Here is a 23,567-nt window from a genome sequence, read left to right as displayed (position 1 = left end):
TGTTTATGTTAAATGCAATACTGTGAGACTTTATATAGGGGACTTGCTATCTGTGGTGGGCTCTGGAACTAATCCAGAGAAACTGAGGGACAACTGTGTATAAAAATTATTTTTATATACCAGTGGCAAGCACTGAAAAATAATTTTAAGTACCCTTATAATATCAAAACATGAAGATATATGCCATATTCATGGACTAAAAGTCTATATTGTAAAGATGTCACTTTTCTCTGAATGGATACCTAGACTCAGTGCAACTCCACCCCAAAATTCAATAGGTTTTTATGGGAATGGACACGCTGATTCTCTGAACTTGTAGAATTTCAGAGGTGCAAGAGTAACAAAGACAGTTGAAGAACTAAGTTGAAGCATGCATACTACTAGAGGCTACTGGGATTTAAACAGTTTCAACAATTTAAACAAAGATGTAAGATATGTAAAAACACCATTGGAAGAGAAGAAAGTGTCCAGACTTAGATCCATGTATACATAACGCCCTGAGTGAAGTCTGAATGGCTATTGCAATGAAACAGGGTCTGAAAAATAAGTGATGCTTAATCAAGTGATTCTTCACTTGTAGAAGTCTCGCTGTAGGTCAGTATTTCAAGGCAAGTCATCAGAACCAATGTGTCTGCGTATGCTCTTGCCACCTGAGATGACAACTGATTTTGCAGATATTTGCCTTCCTAAATATGACCATTACTTTATCATCATACAAATCTGAAAGAAGAGAATGAAATTTTATAATTTTTTGAGTTTATTTCCTTTGGACATTTTGTTTGTTTTTAACATGGCAGAATGCTAACACAGGTTGAACATCCCTATTCTGAAACTAAAAAATTCGCATGTTCCAAAATTTGAAACTTTTTAAATGCCACAAGTAGAAAGCTTTAGGCCTGACCTCATGGAATATGTTACAGTCAAAAGATAGGTACGCTAAAAATATTGTTTTAAATTACTTTGAGGCTATATGGATATGAATGTAGACTTGGTTCCCAAAATAGACCATTGTGTATACACAGATATTCCAAACACCAAAAAATCTAAGCTCCAAAATACTTTTAGTCCCAAAGTTTGGATAAAGGGTCTTTGACCTGTAAAAACAGTCACAGCAAACTGAGTTTAATGTGCATGGTTGTGTGTTTGGTCTTATATATGCAATCTTATGGTTGATGCACTGTGTTAACCGGAGGAGTCTAGAAGCTTAACTAAGTGACTCAACAGTTCTACATCCTGGGGTGAAAAGGACATACCCTTGCTGCTCTAGGATGCTCTAGGATGTTCAGTGTGTCAACTTGAGAAGTTTAGAGGGTTAACTATGTGACTCAGCAGGGAGCCACGGTCCTTACTTTGTATTAATCCTGAGCCTGGGCTAGCAGAGAGCAGGGAGATGGTGTGGGCGTGGGCAGAGAGCTCGTATATAATATAAGGAGGAAAAAGAGGCTTACTCCTCCCCTTTTCCCTCTTGCTGCTTTTGCTGTCTTGTGCCACCTTGAATTGTTGCCCCTGTGCCCTGCCACCCTGCCTTGCAACCAGCTGATTATAGACTGAAACGTCCACAAACTCTGAGCTAAATAAACCTTTCCTTCCTTAATTTTGGGTGTTGCATATTTTGTCTCAGCAGTGAGAGAAAAATAACCAAGACACTCATTTAATGACAACTGTAAAAGTGAATAGAATGATTTGAGAAGGGACCACAGATTGTGTGTGTTATGGACAAAATATTTGTGTCACCCCAAAATCTATATGTGATAGCCTGAACCCACAAAGCGGCTATATTTGGTGTGAAGAAGTAATGTTGAGATCATAAGGGTGGGACCCTGTCAATAGGATTAGTGTCCTTCTAAGAAGAGATACCAGAGAGCTCCTTCAGGCAGAGCACACAGTGAGAAGGTTCCTGTCTGCAAAGTAGGAAGAAAATGGTCACTAGAAACAGAAAAGACCAGTGTCTTCTTGAATTTATGACTCTAGATCTGTAAGAAAATCAATTTCTATTGTAATACATAAAAACAACAAAATTTTGCACCGGACTAAGAAAGCTGTTACGTTCTTCACTCCACTGTACACACCCTGTGGCCTACTTGTACAAGTTTGTCCATTGCAGATAGGCTTGATAAACTGTGGGCCTATTCCTAGTTTGTCGAGCTTTAGGGGGCCAGTATAATGCCATGTGTGATGTGCACACACTGGAGTCCCCCGGCCTGGTTCAAGCTCTGCACCTTGGACAGGTTACCTAACCTCCTCGTAAACTGCCAAGTGGAGATAATAGCGCCAACTTCCTGGAGTCCTTGTAAGGTTTTATATAAAGTCCTACATAGAAAGCATATAGTGTGGGGCTCGTGTTACATGGTAATGGTTACCATAGTGACTAAGGGACGAACTCAAATTTTCACACAAAATGTTTCTTTCAGGCAAAATATCTGATGTAACTGTGTACAGTTATTGTTTTTTAGATTGTGGTTCACAATTATTAGCTGACTTCAGCTCTGACTAGAGATAATGAGAACTAATAAAACCTCTCAATCTAGGCAGGGGGCGTAGTTCAGTGGTAGGGCAAGGGTTCAGCAAGCGTGAGGCTCAGCAAGTGTTCCATCCCCAGCACAAAACAAACAAAATAAATACCCTCAGTTTAATGCTGATTTTTTTTCCCCTCATACAGAAATAGGATGTTCTAGTCCCCCAGATCTTAGCACTATCACTGCAGCAGGCTTGGTCTGACCCGGAGTAGCAAAGCTAAGCACACTTGGTGAAGCAAGCACACTTACTTCTATGAACTTGGCACACAAAACACTCAGAACAAGGACACTATTGTTTTTTAGGTTGCAAGAGTATGAGGCTGTTCTGGGCAGAATTTGATTTTCCCTTCTATCACAAAGCAGTCAATAATAATTAGGTGAGTGGAGTGAAATATAGTAGAGCATTATGTTCCCTACACCTGGAAGGATAAACCCACTTACCCAGTCCTAAATCAATGACTTCTTCTTTTACTTTTGGGAGGGGCAGAGGTCTTAGAGGCAGCAGAGAATATAGTGGAAATATGAATTGTGGGTCTGAGCACAATCGCAAAAGAATTAGATGTTATAACACTCTTAAAGTAATAGAAACAAACCCCATAGCATCAAGACTTTATTTCTAACATGGACACTCTCATCACATTAGATTCTATATCCCTATGGGGTCACCAGCTTCACATTTAGTGAAGAAGTTTGTCATCACAGTGACATATAGATGAAAGAACAAAGTGAAGATTGTAAATAGGGCTTCACAGAAATTATTTTTCAGATTTTTTTTATCAAGTCATATCCTGCCATGTTCCTATAACAGCAGACCAATAAAAGAAGGACATACTTCCTTTGCATCTTGCAGCTCTCAGAAGAGACGACTGATACTTATTCTGTTAGAATTTGACATTTCCTGTGCAGGTTACGACAGATAAAAGAGTGCATCTGCAAATTGTGGTATAAACTCCCAAGACTGTTCTTCCTGGTCCTTGCAAAACTTTCTCCTCTAACTTGCTTCTGACTTGTCATGTTAAGGATGAACTCCAAGACTAGCACAGCCCATTTTTCCAAGTTCAGAATATTTATTTCTGCAAAAGACATTTTGTAACTTTTATTGCGTTATAATCGCCCTCCTTTTCATCCACAGGAGGTAATTTAGTGGCCAACTGCATGATTTCATTACAGGGTGGCTGAGTTTTTAGTCTCCCTCTGAGGTTACTGCAGTGGTACAATAAGAGGAACTAGTGAGGATGTCTTTTCCATGTTTTTGTTTGGGGGAAATAAAATATATTTTTAAATATACTTAAGAATTTAAAGCAGTTTAACCATGTAACCACCACCCGAATCAAAAGAGGAAAATACTCCCAGCACTTGGAAGCTCCCTCAGTACCTTTGTGGTTGCAGTTCCCCTCCTTACTAGTGGAAGCTCCTGTCCTGGTTTTTACTGTAGTCATAGCCATGCTTTTCTCTGTAGTTCTAAGCTTAGAGCTCTGCATCTCTAAACTCTGGATTTAGTTTTGTCCATTTTTGAACTATATACAAGTGGAATCACAGTATATGTGTTCTTTTGTCTTGCTTTTTGCGCTAAATGTTTTAAGAGTAATGCATTTGTATGTTGACTTTTTTGTTTTGAAAATTGTCACACATAGATGCCAAGAGAACTGTATAACGGAATAACCATTATCTAACAGTTACTAAATTTTGGCCATATCTGTTGCTTTTTTTTTTCCAGAGTAAATTACAGACCTCTCTAATGGTACATCTGCTTTAAAAAATAAGGAAAATAGCCTACATGAACATAAACCATTATCATAGCTAGCAAAGCTAAGAATAATTCTCTAATTTGATCTAATATGCAGCTTATATTTACCTAGTTGGCCCCCAAAGTGCTTTCCCAGCTGGCTTGTTGCAGACCAGTTTGCAGTCAAGATTCCTGAAGGACGAGCTGTTAAAGCACAGCTTACAGCTTGAAGTGAGGCTGTGTCCCTTCGGTTTTTCCGACACACCACATCAACTAGTAGAGCTCCCTGGGGACCTGGCTGCAAGCAATTCTGCCCGGGCAAGAGGAACACACCCAGCCCCCTCTGCCAAGTCAACTTTCATGCTCTCCGGTTGCAGAGGAAATCACACTGTCTGAATGATTGTCATAAGACAAACGCAGTATCAATCATATCAAAGCCAGAATTATTCCATTGGGCAGATGTTCTGTGGTATTAGACTGCTTGAGGTTAATCAAGCCTGTGCCTTTGCTCACTGGGGGATGGGTAGGAGAGTTGGCTGCACCTGTGGAAGGTTTTACCAGGACCACAGTACCCCGGGACAGGGCAGTGGTGCTCAAGTCCATTATAGAAAAACTAGTGTTTGCGTACAGCCTACACACATCCTCCTACTTTAATCATCTCTAGATTACTTACAATATTTTATACAATGTAAGTGCTGTGTATGTAAATCCTTATTGAAAGTATTATAGGGAATAATGACCAGAAAAATACAAGATGACCAGAAAAAAATACAGATACAAAAATTGTTCTTGTGATGCTCATACTAGGGATTGAGACCTGGGCTCAGCTACATGCCCATCTATTTATTTCTGCATGAATGAATGAGACACGGTCTTGCTAGTCAATGAATTGCCCAAGCGGGGCTCCAACTTGTGACTCACTTGTCTCAGACTCCCAGAGTTCCGGGACTACAGACGTGCACCACCTTTTCCAGCTCTGAATATTTTTGATCTGCAGTAGTGCTGGTTGAATTTACTGCTGTGGAACCTGCAGATACCAAGGGTGACCATCTGTCCCTGCAGAATGGGGTGGCTTCCCTGGGATATTTCTGTAACAGCACATCATACTTGCTTCCGGCAAAATGAACGCTGGTCCACCATCTTCCAGAAGATTTTTGTCAGAACACAAGTCCTTGTACTTAAGAGTGCAGCAAATTGGGAAGAAACCCTGGGATAAACTGAGTTCTTTGCACAGCTCTTCCCAGAGCACACTGTGGTTCTCCAGCGGTGTCTGGTATTTCCCAAAATTATCCATCCTCTAAATCCCTTTCTCCAAGCATCTGGAGAGTCACAATTCTGCAAAGTAGACTTTGGAAAATCCTGCCCTGGATGGCTTAGATCTCATCGTAGACAACAGAAAATAAACAGTCTCCATGCATTCCTCATGCTGTGGAAATCTTGATTTTTTTTTTTTTTTTTTTTTTTTGTAAATGGTGATCTTGCAATCAGTTATAATTAGTGCTCCATTTTAATATCATTACTCTATTGTTTTAAAACAGCAAATGGAACTAAAATGTCCAGTTTTAAGATTGTGCCGCCTGTGAACACAACATGTAAGAAGGATCAGGAAAGCCTCTTGATTTTTATTTGACCGTGAATCCCCTTGGTAAAGTAAAAGGAAGCATGAAGTATGTGTGGAGCTAGGAAACCAAAGCAAGTCTGTGGAACTGGCACGTGATAGAAACTTGCTGTGGAGAGTTGTAGAACAAAGGGATGGGTCTTTGAGGGCTACCAGTGTGGAAAGTGTTCAAATAAAGGGCTGTTCCTATAAGTAACATTAAATGTGAACTTAATGCTTTTGAGTCTTTAAAGGGTTTCTAAATGTATCCATGTAATAGTGTTTTGCCACCAACTGCCTTTGTTCTAGTTACTGTAAGTTAGAAGTGTTCGGGCTGGAGATTTAGCTCAGCGGCAAAAGCGTCTGCCTGGCAAGCGCAAGGTCGTGAGTTCGGTTCCCGGTACCGGAGAAAAACCAAAACCAAAAAAAAAAAAAAAGAAGTGTTTGATGATACAAGTTTATTAATTTTGTTTGCCTAAACAATTGCTTTTGTTTTTGTTGTATGTAATCAAATAAAATTTGAGTAATATACAAAAGAAAAAAAGAATAAACAGTCTCATCTCCCTGAAGACCTGACTGAGCAAGCTACTTAGCATCACACAAGTACCATAGTTGGGTCATCATGTTGGGGATGAGGGATTTTGACCATGTGACCCTTGTTTCATCCATCAGACCTGCACTGGAGTTGCCCTAATACCAGCAGCAGGAGACTCCCTACGGGGGTACCCCCAACTTTCCCTACAGGGTGGTTGGGATTCCAAGGAAAGAAATATTAAAGACCAGAGAGATCGGCCCAATGCGTTCATTCGGGGAACTAGCTAAGTGTTGCTCTGTTTCCTTGGCAATGATGACTAAAGCAAAAGGATGTTCCACCTGGATGTGTCTGCATGAGGAGTCAGGGATGGGGGGTCAGTAAAGGTTTAAGGAATTTGGCTCAGACTCACAGCCAGTCTTTTTCAGTTTCAGATACTGGTTTGGCTTCCCTGGGCTACACTTGAGTAAAGAGTTGTTTGGGGTCACGTGTAACCATATAGTAATAGTTAACGTGGGGGCTGGGGATTTAGCTCAGCGGCACAGCGCCTGCCTGGCAAGAGCAATGTCGTGAGTTCAATTCCCAGTACCGGAGGAAAAAAAAAAAAAAGTTAATGTGTGTAAGCCCACTGGCTGTGTGGCAGGCACAGGAGGCAAAGTTAGCTCTACGCTGTGCCCTCCCTTCAGCACCGTGCAGTGGGATCACGAGAAATATTGCTGAAAGTCATATGATGGTGTTAAAAGTAAACAGTCTCATGGGGCCACATTACCAGCAGTCCAGAGCTGCAGGTGGTCCAGGGCCTGTGAATTGGACACACCTGGCTTAGGATAGCAACCTTGATACCCTTGTCAGTGCCTAAGGATGTTCAAACCCACTGGAAAAAACTGCCACTGGCTAGGTCGCAGAGCTAGCAAGGGACCTGTGACTTTGGTCAGGACACAGAAGGAGAGCAAGGGGAGGATCACTGGGTCCCTCCTCTACCTGGACTTTTGTTGGAGTTCTTATTGCAGCAATGCAGAAGAAGCTCTTGGGCAACAGTGACAGCAGAGAGTAAGACCTGGATTTATTATCATGTGACAAGGACACTTCAACTTCAGATTCTTTCAGATGGGATTTCTACATGGTTTGGATTTTTATAGGGACAAAAAGGCTCTAAAGTGGTCAACCTTTCTGATGAGGATCACTTGAAGTTAATTGCCAAATTAAAAAGCATTTTTCTTTTCTCATTTTGGATTAGTGGTGCAATAAACTCTCCTTGGATGGTCAAGTAATTGAAACCCTTTTTACACAGCAATAACTAGACTATTGGCAAACGCTTAGATCTTCCTAGAACTCGTCAACAACTGAATTAGTGAAAGATACAGTATTCCCAAACTGGATTAATATGGCTTTACCTTGGATATATTTTTCATACAATGAGACAACTAGACAGGTTTTAACATTGTGTTCTTTTCTCTTTTTCATTCTTTTCTTTTTCAACATAGTATTCAGATCGACAATTTTGTCGCTTTGCACGTTAGTTTCCTTATGAAATAAAAGATGAACTGACATGAGCTGTGTAGTCTTGTGAAATGGAAGACCACCATATATTTCCCATTTCTCCAAATCCTTGCTCCCATTTCTCTTCTTTCAGATATTGTGCCTATAAATTTCATGGTGAAAGTCTCTTCGTCTTTAAAAAAATTAAAGCATGTTCTCTAAAGATAGCATACATGTTGGTTAATGTCGTGTTTGGGTTTTTCTGGGAGTTCATGGTTGCATGATGTTAACGCGTGGGCTGAGTGTTCTACTTGGGATCTATCTAGGCTCTGGCTCTTGTATCATATCAGAGTCCCCAATTTCATGAGGGCAGATGGGACGTGGAGGCTTTTCTGGGCTCTGGAAACTCATTCCATTTGTAGATTTCTAGTTTAAAATTCCCTTCCCCCTGCATTGTAAAAAATTTAAGGAGATAAAAGCTACAGATTTTACTTGAAAGTTATGTGTTTTAAATTGAAGTTTCAAGACTGCAGTACACTGCTGCACACTTTATTTCTCAGTTGCTTTTTCCCTTTCAAACTTACATTCCCTTCAGAATGTAATTTAAAGGCAGCTGAGCAGGAAATTCAACAGAGATAGATGATCCTTGGAAAAAATCTAGACAGGTCTCTGCTCCATTACTCTTAGCAGGACCAAATGACTTGTTCCAGCCTCAGTACTGCTTTTTTTCCCACTTTCTTATCTTTTTTAAAAATAAAAAAGCAGTGCTTAAAAGTTATGAAACATAAAGACTTTGTTTTTTCTTCCCATCAGTACTAGGAGCATATAAAAAAAATGACCTGCTCTGAAATTGTACATCTAGATACATAGCCTGGAAAAATTCTAATACATGTTTACACTGGTATGAACATGTGAGTGCATAGAAGTGGTGTTTATGCCAAAAGTCTCAAAGAAATGGCAATAAATTATGGTGCTCGCATCCTGTGAAATGGCATAGAGTGTTCAAAAAGAATGAGGTGATCCAGTATGTATAGAGGGGAAGATCCCTAAAGCTGGTAAGGCAGAAGAAGTAAAAGACTTATAGGATCATATGGCATAATGATCCTGTTTAGGTTTTTTTAAAACAGTATTTACATACAGTATGAGGGTAATGCGAATATTGAGAGCAAAAGACAGAGGGAAAGAAAATGAAAATCCCAAATGAAAATAGCCCTGGTGGGATTCAGTGAGTTGGATTTATAGAAGGAGAATGCAAGAAAGGACTTTGTTTTCTCTATATTTCTTGAATTTGTTTACAGTGAAATATTTTCATAGATAAAGGAATTAAAGTATATGTATATGAAAAGAATTTTTAAAAAGTCTCAGTTTCATCAAATTCATCCAACCCAGGCATGCACTAAAGAGAATGAGCCTATCCATGATGCTAACTTTATTTCATTTATCTATCTTTATTTATTTTGTGTGTTGTGCTGGGGTTCAAAAGCAGGGCCTCATGCATGCTAAGCGAGCACTGTACCATTGAGCTTCACCCCAAATTGAGATGCTTATTTTAAATTCATTGGTATCACAGAAGCACAGGAGTCCTTCACCTGTCACAAACCCACGTGACTAGAGAGGATGAAAAATTAAGGAGAGATGATGGGAAACCGGATTTTAAGGTATATGTCATAGACTACAGTGGTGGCTCAGAAGAGAGCTTTACAAAAATGATGACATTAGGACTTTATCACTCTGTCATTAGAGTTTTCCTTTAGGCTGTTTTCACTGGGCCCCTCATTTGGAAACCATCTGTTCACATGTAAACAGATTTCAGAATAATAAAGGGAAACATTAGACTGTGAAATACCCCCTAGTTCTTCCTTCCTTAGGAACCCATGCAAGGATAGGTGTGTTTTAAAATGTAGATGTATTTCACACCTTTCCCTTCACCAGGAAAAAAATACTTTACACTTACAATTTAAAAAGAGAGAGGTTGATTTTGGCTCACAAGTTCAGAGGATTCAGTCCATAGTTGGGTGGCTCCAAGGCAGAAATGGCATGGTAAGAGGCCCTGGAGGAGCAGAGCTGGTCAATCCATGGCAAGCAGGAATCAGAGCAGGGGAACAGAGAAAGGAGCTGGGACCACACGTAGTCCCCAAGGTCACACCTCCAGGTCCCACCCAGACATATCCAGAAGGGTGCTTTACTAATCCCCTAGGTGGCTCTCAAGACACTCAAGTTGACATGCAGCTTAACCATCATAGTAGCCATTCTTACTGCCCAGCTGTGGTAATGCCAGCAGACTAGCAGACATGTCATTGAAAAGACAGTCTGGTGTATTCTCAGATACCCAGGGGAGGACACCCACCATACCACCAGGGCCACCCAGGGAAGCACCAGGATTGGCCAGGAGGCAGAGGGAGCAGGAGGAAATATGGATGAGAGCTTTTATTGTGGTTTCCATGGGAAGGAGCAGGTGAGATGAAGTCAGCAGCTTCAGGACTGGTATGTGAATACCATGAGTAGGCTGTGAGGGCTAGGGGCTGTCTCTAGTTGTCTGGCACCTGGCTCTGGGGCAACTAAAATAAACACACAGTGACCTGAGTGTCAGAACTGGACAAAGAGGTGGTTGTGACTGTGGGCTCCGGATGGGCTGCCTGCATATGAAAGCATGCCCCAAGAAAGTCACTCCTGGCTCCAGGAGCTGGCCCGCCCCAGGAAAAGTGGCCCATCCAGGTTCAGGCCAGGCCTCATGATGTCCACACATCACAATTACAGAATAAAAATCTTCTGCTAAGGCAGAAGAGGTAGGTGATGCCGAGATAACCTTTTGAGGTTTCCTGCCTAGTTGTTGTGTTAAGGTCAGTGGTGAGCTGAGAGCCTTCCTTGGACATCTTTACCTCTGAACATGGCTGTGTTGAGCCATTTGGGGCTACTTTTGGTGCAGTAATTGAGAAGTCAGCCTCCCGCTCATATTTCAGGCAGAGAGGGATATGTGAAGCTTCTAATGCGTTTGGATCTACTCCACTAAGTCCTTGATCTAGAAAAGCAAATCAGTATTTCTGTTTCCCTTTCTCTCTTTGGGCCTCCTCACTTGTTGGCGTTAGGATCTCAGGTGGTGTGTTTGCTGCTTTCTGTGTTCTGTTTTGATGCTTCATTTGCCACAGTGCCACCAGAAAGCCTGTGACGACGTATTTACTGCAGACTGGAAATCAGGTTTTTTTCCCAAAGATCAGAGCATTGCATTGGCTGCTACATGAGCTGCATGTTCATGTTAGGAGAATTTGTTCTTGCTTTTTCTATTTTGGGTCTGCTGATTAGTTGTTAGAGTTAAAAAAAAAAAGTACCTTGCTTTTCAAAAAAATCTATCTTAATGTGCAGTAGTTCTAATCCTTTTATTTTAGTGTCGACCACTTTGCTCTCAATGACCCAAGGTTTATTAATTTCTTAATGGTCTGCTTAGATTTACTGTTTAAATTTTAAAATCAACGTTGCTGTCATCCTGGCTATTTTTCTTCACGGTTACTGTTTTTACCGCTCTTTTTTCAACAGCCTAATTGAGGTACCACTCACACAACGTAATATTAATTCATTGTAAGTGTACAACTCCATGGCAGTGTGTTTAAGGAGCTGTGCACAGCCTGTGTAGCAGCGCATGCCTCAAATCCCAGTACTCTGGGAGGCTGAGGGAGGCTGAGGGCAGAGGGCCTGGGTCTGGCTTGATGTCCTGATGTTTTTCTCAGTAGCAGATGATGACAGTATGCCAAGCCTCCCCACCATGGCTACATCAGAATTTAAGGTGAAATCACATTCATCAAAGTGACCATCTTTTAGGTGATATAAAAGTTGTTTTGAAGATTTGACAAAATAACCTGATTTAAAAAGCTTATCAAAATAATGTAATTAAAAGACGAGGTGATGCATCCCTATAATCCCAGTTACTCAGGAGGCTGAGACAGGAAGATCACAAGATCACTGTGTGATATTTAGGCTTATGTATCTTATTTCACTTAGTCTTATAGTCTCAGGGTACATCCATTTTCCTACAAATAACTCAAATTTATCTTTCTTTACAGCTAAGTAGTACTCCATTTTGTGTTAATACTACATCCTCATTACCCATTTATCTGTTGATGGATGTATAGGCCACTTCCAAGATTTAGCTATTATGAGTTGTGCTGCTGTAAACGTGGCTATGCAAGTATCTCTGTAATACGATGTCTTTAACTCTTTTGGGGCGATGCCTAGAAGGAGAATAGCTGGGTAAATGGAATGACTAGTGTTAGTTTTTTCAGGACTCTCCACACTGACTTCCACTGTGATTGTATTAATTGGGAAGAGAATCAGAAGATGGTGGGAGAGGGACAGAGGCAAGGGAAGGGATGAAAAACAGGAATGAAGATGTGTTACATACATTCCCCACAAGGAATGCAAACATGCGCTGCAAACATGTACTAATAAAAAACTAAAAATTTATTATTTATACAACACCCCTGGGTTGGATCCCCAGTACCACACACACAAAAAAATAATTTTTTGTTTAAAAGTCTCATCGACTCATTAAAAAGTATTAATCATGTCAGCAAAATATCATGTGCAGAAGCTTTTCTATCCACTTCATTGCATATCAGTGCTCACATGTGATAAAAGCAAAATGCTGTCCCCTGCTCACACCTGCCCGTCTGTCTTGCTTGCAGCCCTGGAGAGGAAGATCTCGATGAGGCAGAGCAGAGAGGAGCTGATCAAGCGAGGCGTCCTGAAGGAAATCTATGACAAAGGTAAGAGGCGGGCTCCCAGGGCCCTGAGCCACGTGTGGGCTGCACGCCTGCATTTCTGGGCATTGTGTCATTTCATCGGGATTGAACCCCTTACAACTCCAGGCAGTTCCGGAGGAAGAGGAGAAAGAGACAGCGGGTGCTAAGGCATCGGTGTCACATTTGGATGCAACCCCAGGCTGCTGAGAAAAACGAGCTGGCTCCAGAAATGATGCAGGCCCTGCACAAGCCAGGGAGAGGTTGCAACCTCTCCTGTCTCCCTACAATAGGAAAAAACTGAGGTGCAAAAAGTAGATCTGTACACATGCAGTACGATTTACCCTTTTTTGTAAATTCTTTTGTTTACCTTGTTTTTTTAATTAGTACATACTTGTCATCCATGTGGATCACATTCATGATAGGGAATTTGTGCCTGTACATGATACGTCTTCATTCTTTTTTCTCTCACTCCCCTCCCCTCCCTTACACCCTCTGCTCCTCCCCATTTACACAGCTGTATTTCCATGATTTTCCCTCCCATTCTCTTTTTTCCCCTTCCTTCCGTCTCCCCTCCCACCTCTCTTGTGACCCTTCCCGTTTGAATATTTTCTTCCCACTTCCCAGTATCTATCCTCCTTGTTTACTCTCTGAGTTTCTCAACAAGAGAAACAATGTGATATTTAAACTTGTGTGCCCAATTTACTTCATTTAAGATTATGGTCTGGAGGTACATCCATTTTCCTACTAATGACTGAAGTTTATCTTTCTTCATGGCTGGGTAGTACTCCATTGTATATAAATACCACATGTTCTTTATCTATTCATCTTGTTATGATGAGCATATGAGTTGTTTCCCAGATGTAGCTATTATAAATTGTGCTTCCATAAACATGGGTGTGCATATATCACTGTTATGATTCTTCTAACTCTTTGGGGGAAGACACCTGGAAGGGGAACAGCTGGGCCAAATGGAACCTCTAGTTCTAATTTTTTGAGGACTCTCCATACTGATGACATGATAATCTATATAGAAGACCCCAAAAACTCCACCAAAAGGTTCCTAGAATTAGTAAGAAAACTTGGCAGCATAGCAGGATACAGTGTCAACATTCAAAACTCAAAAGCATTCCTGTACACAATAACAAGGTCACTGAGAGAGAAATTAGGAAAACCACACCTTTCACAATAGCATCAAGAAAAATAAAATGTTTAGTAATCAGTCTAACAAAGCAGGTAAAAAACCTGTACATTGAAAACTACAGTACTATGAAAAAGGAGATTGAAGAAGATATCAGAAAATGGAAAGATATCCTTTGTTATCAGATAGGCAGAATCAATATTGCACAAATGACCAAACTTTAAAAACTACTGTACAGATTTAATGCAATCCCAATCAAAATGTGAATAGCTTACCTCACAGAACAAGAGAAAAGAATCCTAAAATTCATTTGAAACCAGAAAAGGCCTAGAATAGCAAAAGTAATTCTGGGCAACAAAAACAAGGCAGGGGACCTCACAGTCCCTGACTTGAAGTTATACTACAAAGCTACTATGATAAAAACAGCCTGGTACTGGCAAAAACAAAATACCAGACCTAATGATTAGTGAAACAATACAGAATACAGAAACAACTCCAAGCACACTCAGCTATTTTATCTTTGACAAAGGGACCAAACACCTTCACTGAAAGAAAGATAGCCTCTTTAATAAATGGTGCTGGGAAAACTGGCTTCCCACATGCCAAAAATTGAACCTACACCCATATCTTTCACCATGCACTAAACTAAAATGGAAATGGCTGAGTAATACTCCATTGTATAAAAATACCACATCTTTTTTTATCCATTCCTCAGTTGATGGACATTTGGGTTGTTTCTAAGATTTAGCTATAACAAATTGTGCAGCTATAAACAGTGCACATATATCACTGCGGTACGATGTTTTTAATTCTTCTGAGGAAAAAAAGATAAATTTGAGGCTTTTATAAGTAAATGGATGTAACTAGAAATCATACTCATAAGTGAAATAAATTGGACCCATATGTGTAAACATCACATTGTCTCCCTAGTGTAAAAACCTGAAAGAGTAAATAAAGCCCAAAACATACAATAGATAATGTAAAAGGGAAAGAAATTGCTCAAAGGAAGGAACAACTGCGATGAGGGAAAGAAGAAAAAGAAAGAAAGAAAAAGGAAGACATTTATATAGCTGGGATAACTGTACTGCTGCTGTCTGGTGGTTTATTGAAAGGAACAGTTAATGCTTAAAAGTTTTTTATATTTTGACCAATTTTTCATGCTTATATCTGGTAATCTGAGCAACTGATTTGAAGACAACAACATGCCATAGTACAACCATTGGTGAATTCCTACCATTGTGCCTAGTGAAACTCTGTATCATCTCTAATTTTTTTAATAATTATTTTTTTTATTCTCTTTAATGGTTTGAACAGTCTTCCATTCTTACATCTGGTAATCTAAGCAATTTAGTTGAAGATAACAATATGCAATATAACAACCACTGTTAATTCTTATCATTTTGGTTTGAAACCCTGTATCAGTTTTAATGTTCTTGCTTTGATTTTTTTATGTCTGTGATGTTGGTATTTTGCTATTGTTCTTTTTTTTTTTTTTTACTACTATCTTTAAAATTTAAAAAAACCCAAGAATGGAAATGGATCAGAGATCTAAATATAAAACAAAAACAATCTGCTGGAAGCATATATAGGGATGCTATTGATTTTTGTGTGTTGATTTTGTATCTTGCTATTTTGCTGAATTTGCTTATTAATTGTAGAAGACTTTTGGTGGAATCTTTTGGGCCTTCTATATAAAGGGCCATATCATCTGCAAATAAGGATAATTTAACTTCTGCCTTTCCTACATATTCCTTTTATGTCTTTCTCTTGCCAGTTGTTCTAGCTAATGTTTCATGGTTACTGTATTTAAACACAAATGTTTGCAGTAGTTTCTATATCTTTTTAAATTTTAATAATATATTTTATTTAAGCCAATACACCCAAAATATTGTCATTTCAGGATGCAATCAGCAAAAAAAGTGAAATATTTTACATAATTTTTCATGTGAAAAGCTTTAAATGTGATATTTTCTGTTTATATCACATCTCAATCTTTTTAACTTTTAGAATAGGTAAAGAATAGGTAAAACTCTAGAAGACATAGTTTTAGGCAAAGACTTTATGGACAAAACCTTGATCACACAGGAAATAGAATCAACAACTGAGATATCAAATTAAAGAGCTTTTGCACAGCAAAAGAAACCGCCAACAGAGTGAAGAGACAACCTACAGAATAGGATAAAAATTTTACCAGCTGCTTCTCAAAGGACTAACATGTAGAATATATAAAGAACACATGCAGTATTTAAATGGCAGTATTCATTTATTCAAATGATAATGATTGAATGCACTGTGAACATGTCCACAACTGTTAGCTGATGAATATTGTGTTTTTGCTTATAGGGTTACTCTAGTGATGGCAAACCTTGTAGAACTTTCAGTGATAACAGATGGCTGTGCCATGCGTGCCTTGAGTTCACCACCAGTGGGTTACTTTCTATTTTTTTAAACATAATATACAATAGAGCTACACATTAAAGCAGTATTTGAACTTACAATTAATTTTGATACATTTACATAGCACATCTTAATTATGTCGATATTCCCTTTTCTGCCCCTCTTCCCACCATCTCTTAATCCTCTTCCCATTTGCAAAAGATCCATCTCCTTGTTTCCTGTTCCCTATCTTTTATTTTGCTCTTTGATTTATTTTTAGAGTTTCTCACGTAAGAGAAACCTTACGCTTGTGTGTCTGATTTATTTCACAACATTATGTTCTCAAGATGCATCTGTTTTCCTACAAATGACTCGTTTATCCTTCTTTATGGCACAGTAGTACTCCACCATGTATAAATACCACATTTTCTTTATCCATTTATCTGTGGGTAGACATAGGAGCAGCTTCCAAGATTTAACTATTTTAAGTTGTGCTATGATAAACATGAGTATGCATGTATCTCTGTAATACAATGTCTTTAATTCTTTCACAAAGATACTTAGAAGGGGATTAGCTGGGTTAAGTGGAATTTTTACCATTCATTTCTTGAGGAATTGCAATACCGACGTCCATAATGGTTGTGCTGATTGACATTCCCACCAACAATGTAGAAAGGGTACTTTTCCCCTGGAAGCCTCGTCATTATTGGATTTCTTAATGGTGGCCATTCTCTCTGGAGTAAGATGGACTCTCAGTGTTACTTTGCATTGCTCTGATGATCAGCAATGTTGAATTTTTTCATGTATTTATTGGTCATTTGTTCTTCTTCCTCTGAGAAATATCTATTCCTTTCAGCTCTGTATTTATGGTTGGGTCTTTTATTTTGGAGGGTCTAATTTTTTAAGTTCTCTGTATATTCTGGGTATTAGTCTTCTGTCTGAGGTGTAGCTGGCGAACATTTCTCCCATTCTGTGGGTTGTCTTCACTCTGTTGGTTGTCTCCTTTGTGGTGCAGAAGCTTTTTAATTTGATATGATCCTATTTATTGATTCTTGATGTTATTTTTTGTACAGCTGGGTTCTGTTCAGAAAGTCCTTCGCTATGCCTATGACTTAAGAGTTTTACTTATTTTATCTTCCAGCAGGTTAAATGTTTCTGTTTTAATAGCATCACTGATCCATTTTTATTTTAGTACAGTATATCTGAGAGGTATGAATTTAGCTTATCTTCTGCATGTGGGTAGCCAGTTTTCCCAAAACCATTGGTTAAAGAGGCTGTCTTTCCTGCAGTGTATGTTTTTGGTCACTCTGTCAAAGATCAGATGGCTGGATGCAGTTTCATTTGTTTCTGCACCCTATATTCTGTTCCACTGACCCATGTGTCTGTTTTTGTGTCTGTGCCCTGTTGTTTTTATCACTGTAGCTTTGAAATGTAACTAGAAATCTGGAGTTATGATGCCTCTTGTTCTTGTTGCCCAGGATTGCTTTTTCTATTTTGGATTTTTTCTGGTTCTGTAAGATCTTTTAAATTTTTTTCCATCATTCTTTGAGGAATGCTGACTGTTGATTCTTTAATTAGGATTGTATTAAATGTATATATCAGCTTTGGAAATCTGATGGCACTGGTTTTGCTTATTCAAGAGCAGGGGGTGTCTTTCTATTTGCTCATGTCCTCTTAGATCACTTTTTTTTTGGAGTTCTGTAATTTTTTTTTGTATTGGACTTTCACTTTCTTGGTGACAGTAATCCTAAGTATTTTATTTTTCTTGATGCTATTCTGAATGATATTATTTTCTTAATTTCTTTTTTTCAGCAAATTCATTATTGAGATACAGGGATGCTATTGATTTTTGTGTGTTAATTTTGTATCTTGCTATGTTGCTGAATGTGCTTATTAATTGTAGAAGACTTTTGGTGGAATTTTTTGGGCCTTCTATATTAAGGACCGTATCATCTGCAAGTAAGGATAATTTAACTCTTGCCTTTCCTATACATATTCCTTTTATGTCTTTCTCTTGCCAGTTGTTCTAGCTAATGTTTCATGATTACTGTATTTAAACACAAATGTTGGGGCTGGGGATTTAGCTCAGCGGCAAAAGCGCCTGCCTGGCAAGCGCGAGATCGTGAGTTCGGTTCCCGGTACCAGAAAAAACCAAACCAAAAAAAAATAAAAAATAAAAAAAATAAGCACAAATATTTGCAGTAGTTTCTATATCTTTTTAAATTTTAATAATATATTTTATTTAAGCCAATACACCCAAAATATTGTCATTTCAGGATGCAATCAGCAAAAAAAGTGAAATATTTTACATAATTTTTCATGTGAAAAGCTTTAAATGTGATATTTTCTGTTTATATCACATCTCAATCTTTTTAACTTTTAGACTTTTTATCAGTACATGTTTGCAGTACGTATTATTCACATTCATCTGAAGGAGTCAGTCCATACACTAAACATATGTGACTCTTTTTATTCCCTTCCCCTTCCCTTCCTCCTGCCCCCTCCATCTCTAGGTGTGCTTCCCCCATTTGCATGTTCTTAAATTCATGATTACATTCACTGTGGGTAGTTGGTACAGGAGCATGATCCATCTTTCTTTTGCATCCCCCACCCTCCATCTCTTGCTCCCCTCCGCATTTGCTAAAAACCTATCTCCTTGTTTCATTTTATCTTTTGTTTTGCTCTCTATTTATACATTGGCTTCCTCATATGAGAGAAACCATATGAGAATCTAAGCTGTGTGTCTGATTTATTCCAGTTAACATTATGGTCTCCAGTTGTATCTATTCTCCTACAAATGACTTTTATTTTTCTGTATAGCCAAGTAGCATTCTACTATGTAAAGATGCCATATTTTCTTTATCCATTTGTCTGTTGATGGACATACTGTATAAGCTGCTTCCAAGATTCAGTGATCATGAATTGTGCTGTTATAAACATGAGTATGCACGGATCTCTGTAATGAGATGTCTGAAATCTTCTGGGAAGATACCTGGAAGGGGAATAGCTGGGTCAAATGGAATTTGTAGTTTTAGTTTTTTGAGAAATCTTCATACTGATTTCCATAGTGGTTGTATTAGTTTATATTCTCACCAACAGCATGGAAGGGTTGTTTTTCCCCAGCAGCCTTTCTATTATTTGATTTCTTGATGATAGCCATTCTTTCCAGAGTGAGATGAAATCTGTGTTGTTTTAATTTGCATTTTTCTAATAGCCAGTGACACTGAGCATTTTGTCATGCACTTATTGGCTATCTGTGCTTCTTCTGAGAAGTGTCTTTCCATTTCAGTTGCCCATTTTTTTGACTGGGTCTTTTATTTTGGGGGTGGTCTAATTTTTTTCAGTTCTTTTTATATTCTAGATATTAGTCCTCTACTTGAGGTGTATTTTTCTCATTAATATTGCATATTCTTTGCTTCTCTTTTCTAAGAACTTTGCTGTTTTAAATGTGCTTCTGTGTGTATTCTGTTTCCTCTCCCTGTCTCCTGCCCTCTCTCCTTCTCTGTCTCCTGTCTTCTTTCTTCCTTTTCTTCCATCTTCTCTGTCTTCTCTGCCCTTTTTCCCCCACTCTGAGATCCATACTCTCCATCTTGGCGCTTTAAGTGAGATTGCGGATTGTCACTTCCAATTTGCTGTAGCCACGAGTAGGATTTGTCTGTGTCAGTCTTGTTATTGGTTCAGGCTGGCATCATCTGGCAGCTGGATCACTAAATATTTCACCTTCAAATCCATGCCAATCATCAAAGCACTCCTGAAATGTTGATGATGTGGTCAGTTTACCGTATTTCTCAGTCCTTCTGTGTGCCTGGTCAGGGATCCAACACGAAAAGGCAGGTGTGTTTCCAGGTGCTGGTGTGTCTCTCTGACCCACACTCTGGAGAGCAGCTCCTTTTCCTTTGGGGCATCTCACCCCACCCATTCCCACCATGGCAGGTGCTAGGGAACTTTCAAAGCGTCTCTTCTGGCACAAATCAGCAGCCCAAGATGCCAGTGGGGTACACACATCTCTCTTCCTGCCTTGGTGACACACTTCCCAGGGTGGATGTCCGTGCTACCATTTCTCACTGTGTTCTGTAGTTGTCTGAGCCTCCCAGGCCCACAAGTCCCTGCACTGAGCCATTTATCTACCTGCACATGACGAGACCATTACGGCAGCCTCTGAGGTCCATTAAGGTCCAGGGTAAAGAATCCAGACTTGGGTCACTCTCCTCCAGTAACTGGCTTTCCATACCGCCCTCAGTCCTCCTTGTATTGGCCTTAATTTCCAGGCCCCACTGCAAGCTCACCTCTATATCTGCTCCCTAGAGGGAGGGAGGATTGTGTCCAGTGGGATAGTGTGACATAGTAAGCACCCAGTGCCTCAGTGAGTATGACTATCACAGCTGGGACCTGTTCAGCACAACCGAGCAATTCTTCCCCACCCTTTTTCCCTGGACCTTCTGTGACCCCATCCGGAAACTCAGGAACACTCTGAAGTAGAGTCACGCATCACTACAACATTGAGTACTTTTACTGCATCTAATGACTGGGTTAAGGTGTGTGTCACTCAGGTGGCTTTGTAACTTAACAAAAGAAGTCACAGATTGTGGGAGCAAAAGCAGCTTCTTTTATGGCACTGTCTTTTTTTATTAGTACATATTTGTAGTACATGAAGCTTATGTTCATTTGGGTACAGGTATGTAATGCAGTTAATTTCTTTTTTTAAATCCCTTTCCCACCCACCTCTGTCCTTTTCCTCTAAATCCCTTTCCCCATTTTCATTCTTGTTAATATTATTAATCTGAGTGCAGGTTCTTGACCTATGATGTTTCCATTCATTGAGGTTATTAGGATTTTTGTAAGGAAAGAAACAGGAGCTAGGAAGCCTAGGGCTGGCCAAGGCCACCTACCAGTCACTGGTCACCCCTAAGAGTGACTGAGGGGCCTTGTTTTGGGGGTTTATTGGGGTTTTTTGGGTTTTTTTGTTGTTTTTTGGGGGGCGGGTTTTGTCTTTTTGAGACAGGGTCTCACTATGCAGTTCACGCTGGCTTTCAGCTCACTTTGTAGCCCAGGCTGGTCTCAAACTCACAACGATCCTCCTGCCTCACCCTCTCGAGTGCTGGGATTACAGGTGTGTGCCACCACCATGCCTGGCCAAGGGGCCTTGTTCATGGTTATTTCTCCTTCAGCACACACAAGGCTGAAAGTAGCATGTGCTCAGGATGTAGGTGTGGAGGAAAAGTCTGGTTTAGTTTTCCTCTGTCCCAGGTCATTGCAACTTCCTGTTTATTTTCATCTTTGTCCTTGTTATGATCTACTGGTTTCTGTTTGTTGACTGACTTTCCTCTCTAGAATAAACTCCAGGAGTTCAGGGAGAGTTGCTATTAGATATCACAAGCCAGACAGGGTGGTGTACACCTGTAATTCCACCTACTCAGGAGGCTGATGCAGGAGGATCATACATTCAAGGCTGACTTGGACATCTTAGCAAGACTCCATCTCAAAATACAAAAAACACCAAGCAAACAGAAAAAGAATCCCCCAAGCTTTGAATAATATTTGATTAGATAAGATGCTCAAAAATGTTTCTAGACTGTATGATGGAAAAAGAAGAGAAGGACTAAAATAAAACCCCAGTGATGTATAGGTGTACATTTGCTGTGGAATTTTCTGATCGAAGCACTCCTCTTGCATCACTGTGCATATTCATTCTTGTGACTTTATTTCACATTCCATTAACAGGCAGAAGCAGGAGCCCTCACCAGGCATGATGTTGCATGCCTGTAATCCTAGCTTTCGGGAGGCTGAGGCAGGGGGATTGCTGCCAGTTCAAGACCAACTTGGGCTACTCAGTAAATTCAAGGCCAGCCCCAACTACATAGTAAGATCTTGTCTCAAAAAAAAAGAGTAATAAATAACCAGAATCAAGAGCCCTGGAATCAGATTACTTGGATCCAATGCCACTTTTGCTGTTAGAGAGCTGTGCAATTTTAGTCAAGTTGCTTGACTTCTCTGTTTCTGTTCCTTTATCTAAAAGTGTAAACAATATTGATATGATGAAGATTACATCAGATAAGAAAGAGGTGGCTATTAGTCTCCTCATCGTCATCTTCTGTTAAATTTTGTCATACTTTTTCTGGACCTCAGACCAGGCCCTGAATCAAGAAGGCAGACATCACCCTGTCCTTTTGTTGAAGATTTACAAGGTACAGAGCTCTATCTACAGGTCCCATGGAAATGATGAATGTTAGTGTCAAGGGTAACCCAGCCTCCTGCCGCCGGACTCAGCTCCCTTTTCAAACCTCCACCTGCTTCCCTCTTCTTGTTCCTCTAAGTGACCGTTTTCTGCCCATCAACTCTCTCCTGTCCCTTCCACCCTTTTCTGTGCCATATCTCACATTCCAGAGGGTAAAACAAGTAAAGTTGCCACAACTTGATGGGCAGCAAGCAGCACCGAGAGTTTCCTGGTGGTTTTCAAGGTATCTGTTTCAAAAGTAAATCTCAGGGGTTAGGGATTTAGCTCAGCTGCACAGCGCCTCCCTGGCAAGCACAAGGTCATGAGTTCAATTGCCGGTACCGGGGGAAAAAGAAAAAGTAAATCTCAGATGCAGAGCGATGGTCACAGGCTGCTCCTCCTCCGGCACCACCTCCTCAAGCACCCACAGGAGCCTGGGGAGTCGCCACCCAGAGACCTGGTCCCTGACGCAGGGACAAGCAGTCTCTGGGGCAGCCTGCCCAAGCAGCCCTGTGAGCTGTGGCCCTATGGACGGAGTGGTCACAGTGGATACCATGGTGCTCACGTGCCGTGAAGCAGTTCATTCTCCTCAACAGGAAAGATTTTCTCTTCAGTCTTTGCTTAACAATGCCGCACCCATTCATAGAAAGTGTATAAGTGAATGCAGTGTATTTATTTGAAATCCATAACTGTTATTTCTTTGAGACAAGGTCTCCTTTTGTAGTTCAGGCTGACCTTGAAGTCACTGCGTAGTCCAGGCTGACCTTGTGTGCTCATGGCAATGTTCCTGCCTCAGCCTCCCAAGTGCTGGGATTACAGACATGTAACCACCGTGCCCAGCTCAAAGTCTGTAACTACTGGGGCTGAGTAAACTCAAAATGAATGAGGTTTTATCACTCTAATAGTTTTCTGCAAAATTTTTTGTTTTTCTTAGTGGGTTAGAGTCCCAAATAATCCATGGATTCAAATCAGGCAAATGAGAGCTGTGTCTAAAAAAAAAAAGAAGAAACTCAAATGTCTCCAGAAATCCCCCACTTAATAGACTGTGTTAGAAGTAATAAGAGTAGTTCTTCAGAGACATATTTTTTAAAATTAGTTTCCATATAGAAGCATGTAATTTTAGAGTCCAGAAGAGGTTTAGATAAAATTTTAAAAATTAGAGGTTGACACTATAGAAATCAATTTGGAGATTCCTCAGTAAACTAGGATTAGAGGTCCCATTCAACCCAGCTATTCCCCTTCTGGGTATTTTTCCA

General features: G+C 39.9%; 1 protein-coding gene across 1 annotated transcript in view; it reads left to right on the top strand.

Moving 5' to 3' along the window:
• Positions 1–23,567, top strand: part of Phactr1 (phosphatase and actin regulator 1) — a 520,403-nt gene that overhangs the window by 398,336 nt on the left and 98,500 nt on the right. The window contains exon 6 of the mRNA XM_005398816.2: positions 12,527–12,607. Within this exon, the coding sequence (XP_005398873.1) occupies positions 12,527–12,607 (81 nt within the window). The remainder of the gene's footprint in view (positions 1–12,526; positions 12,608–23,567) is intronic.

The sequence above is a fragment of the Chinchilla lanigera genome, unplaced genomic scaffold (genome assembly GCF_000276665.1).
Source record: "Chinchilla lanigera isolate Chin_1 unplaced genomic scaffold, ChiLan1.0 scaffold00064, whole genome shotgun sequence".
In the NCBI taxonomy this organism is placed as follows: domain Eukaryota; kingdom Metazoa; phylum Chordata; class Mammalia; order Rodentia; family Chinchillidae; genus Chinchilla; species Chinchilla lanigera.
The sequence above is the reverse complement of the archived record's forward strand: the minus strand, read 5'-3'. Positions and strand labels throughout refer to the sequence as shown.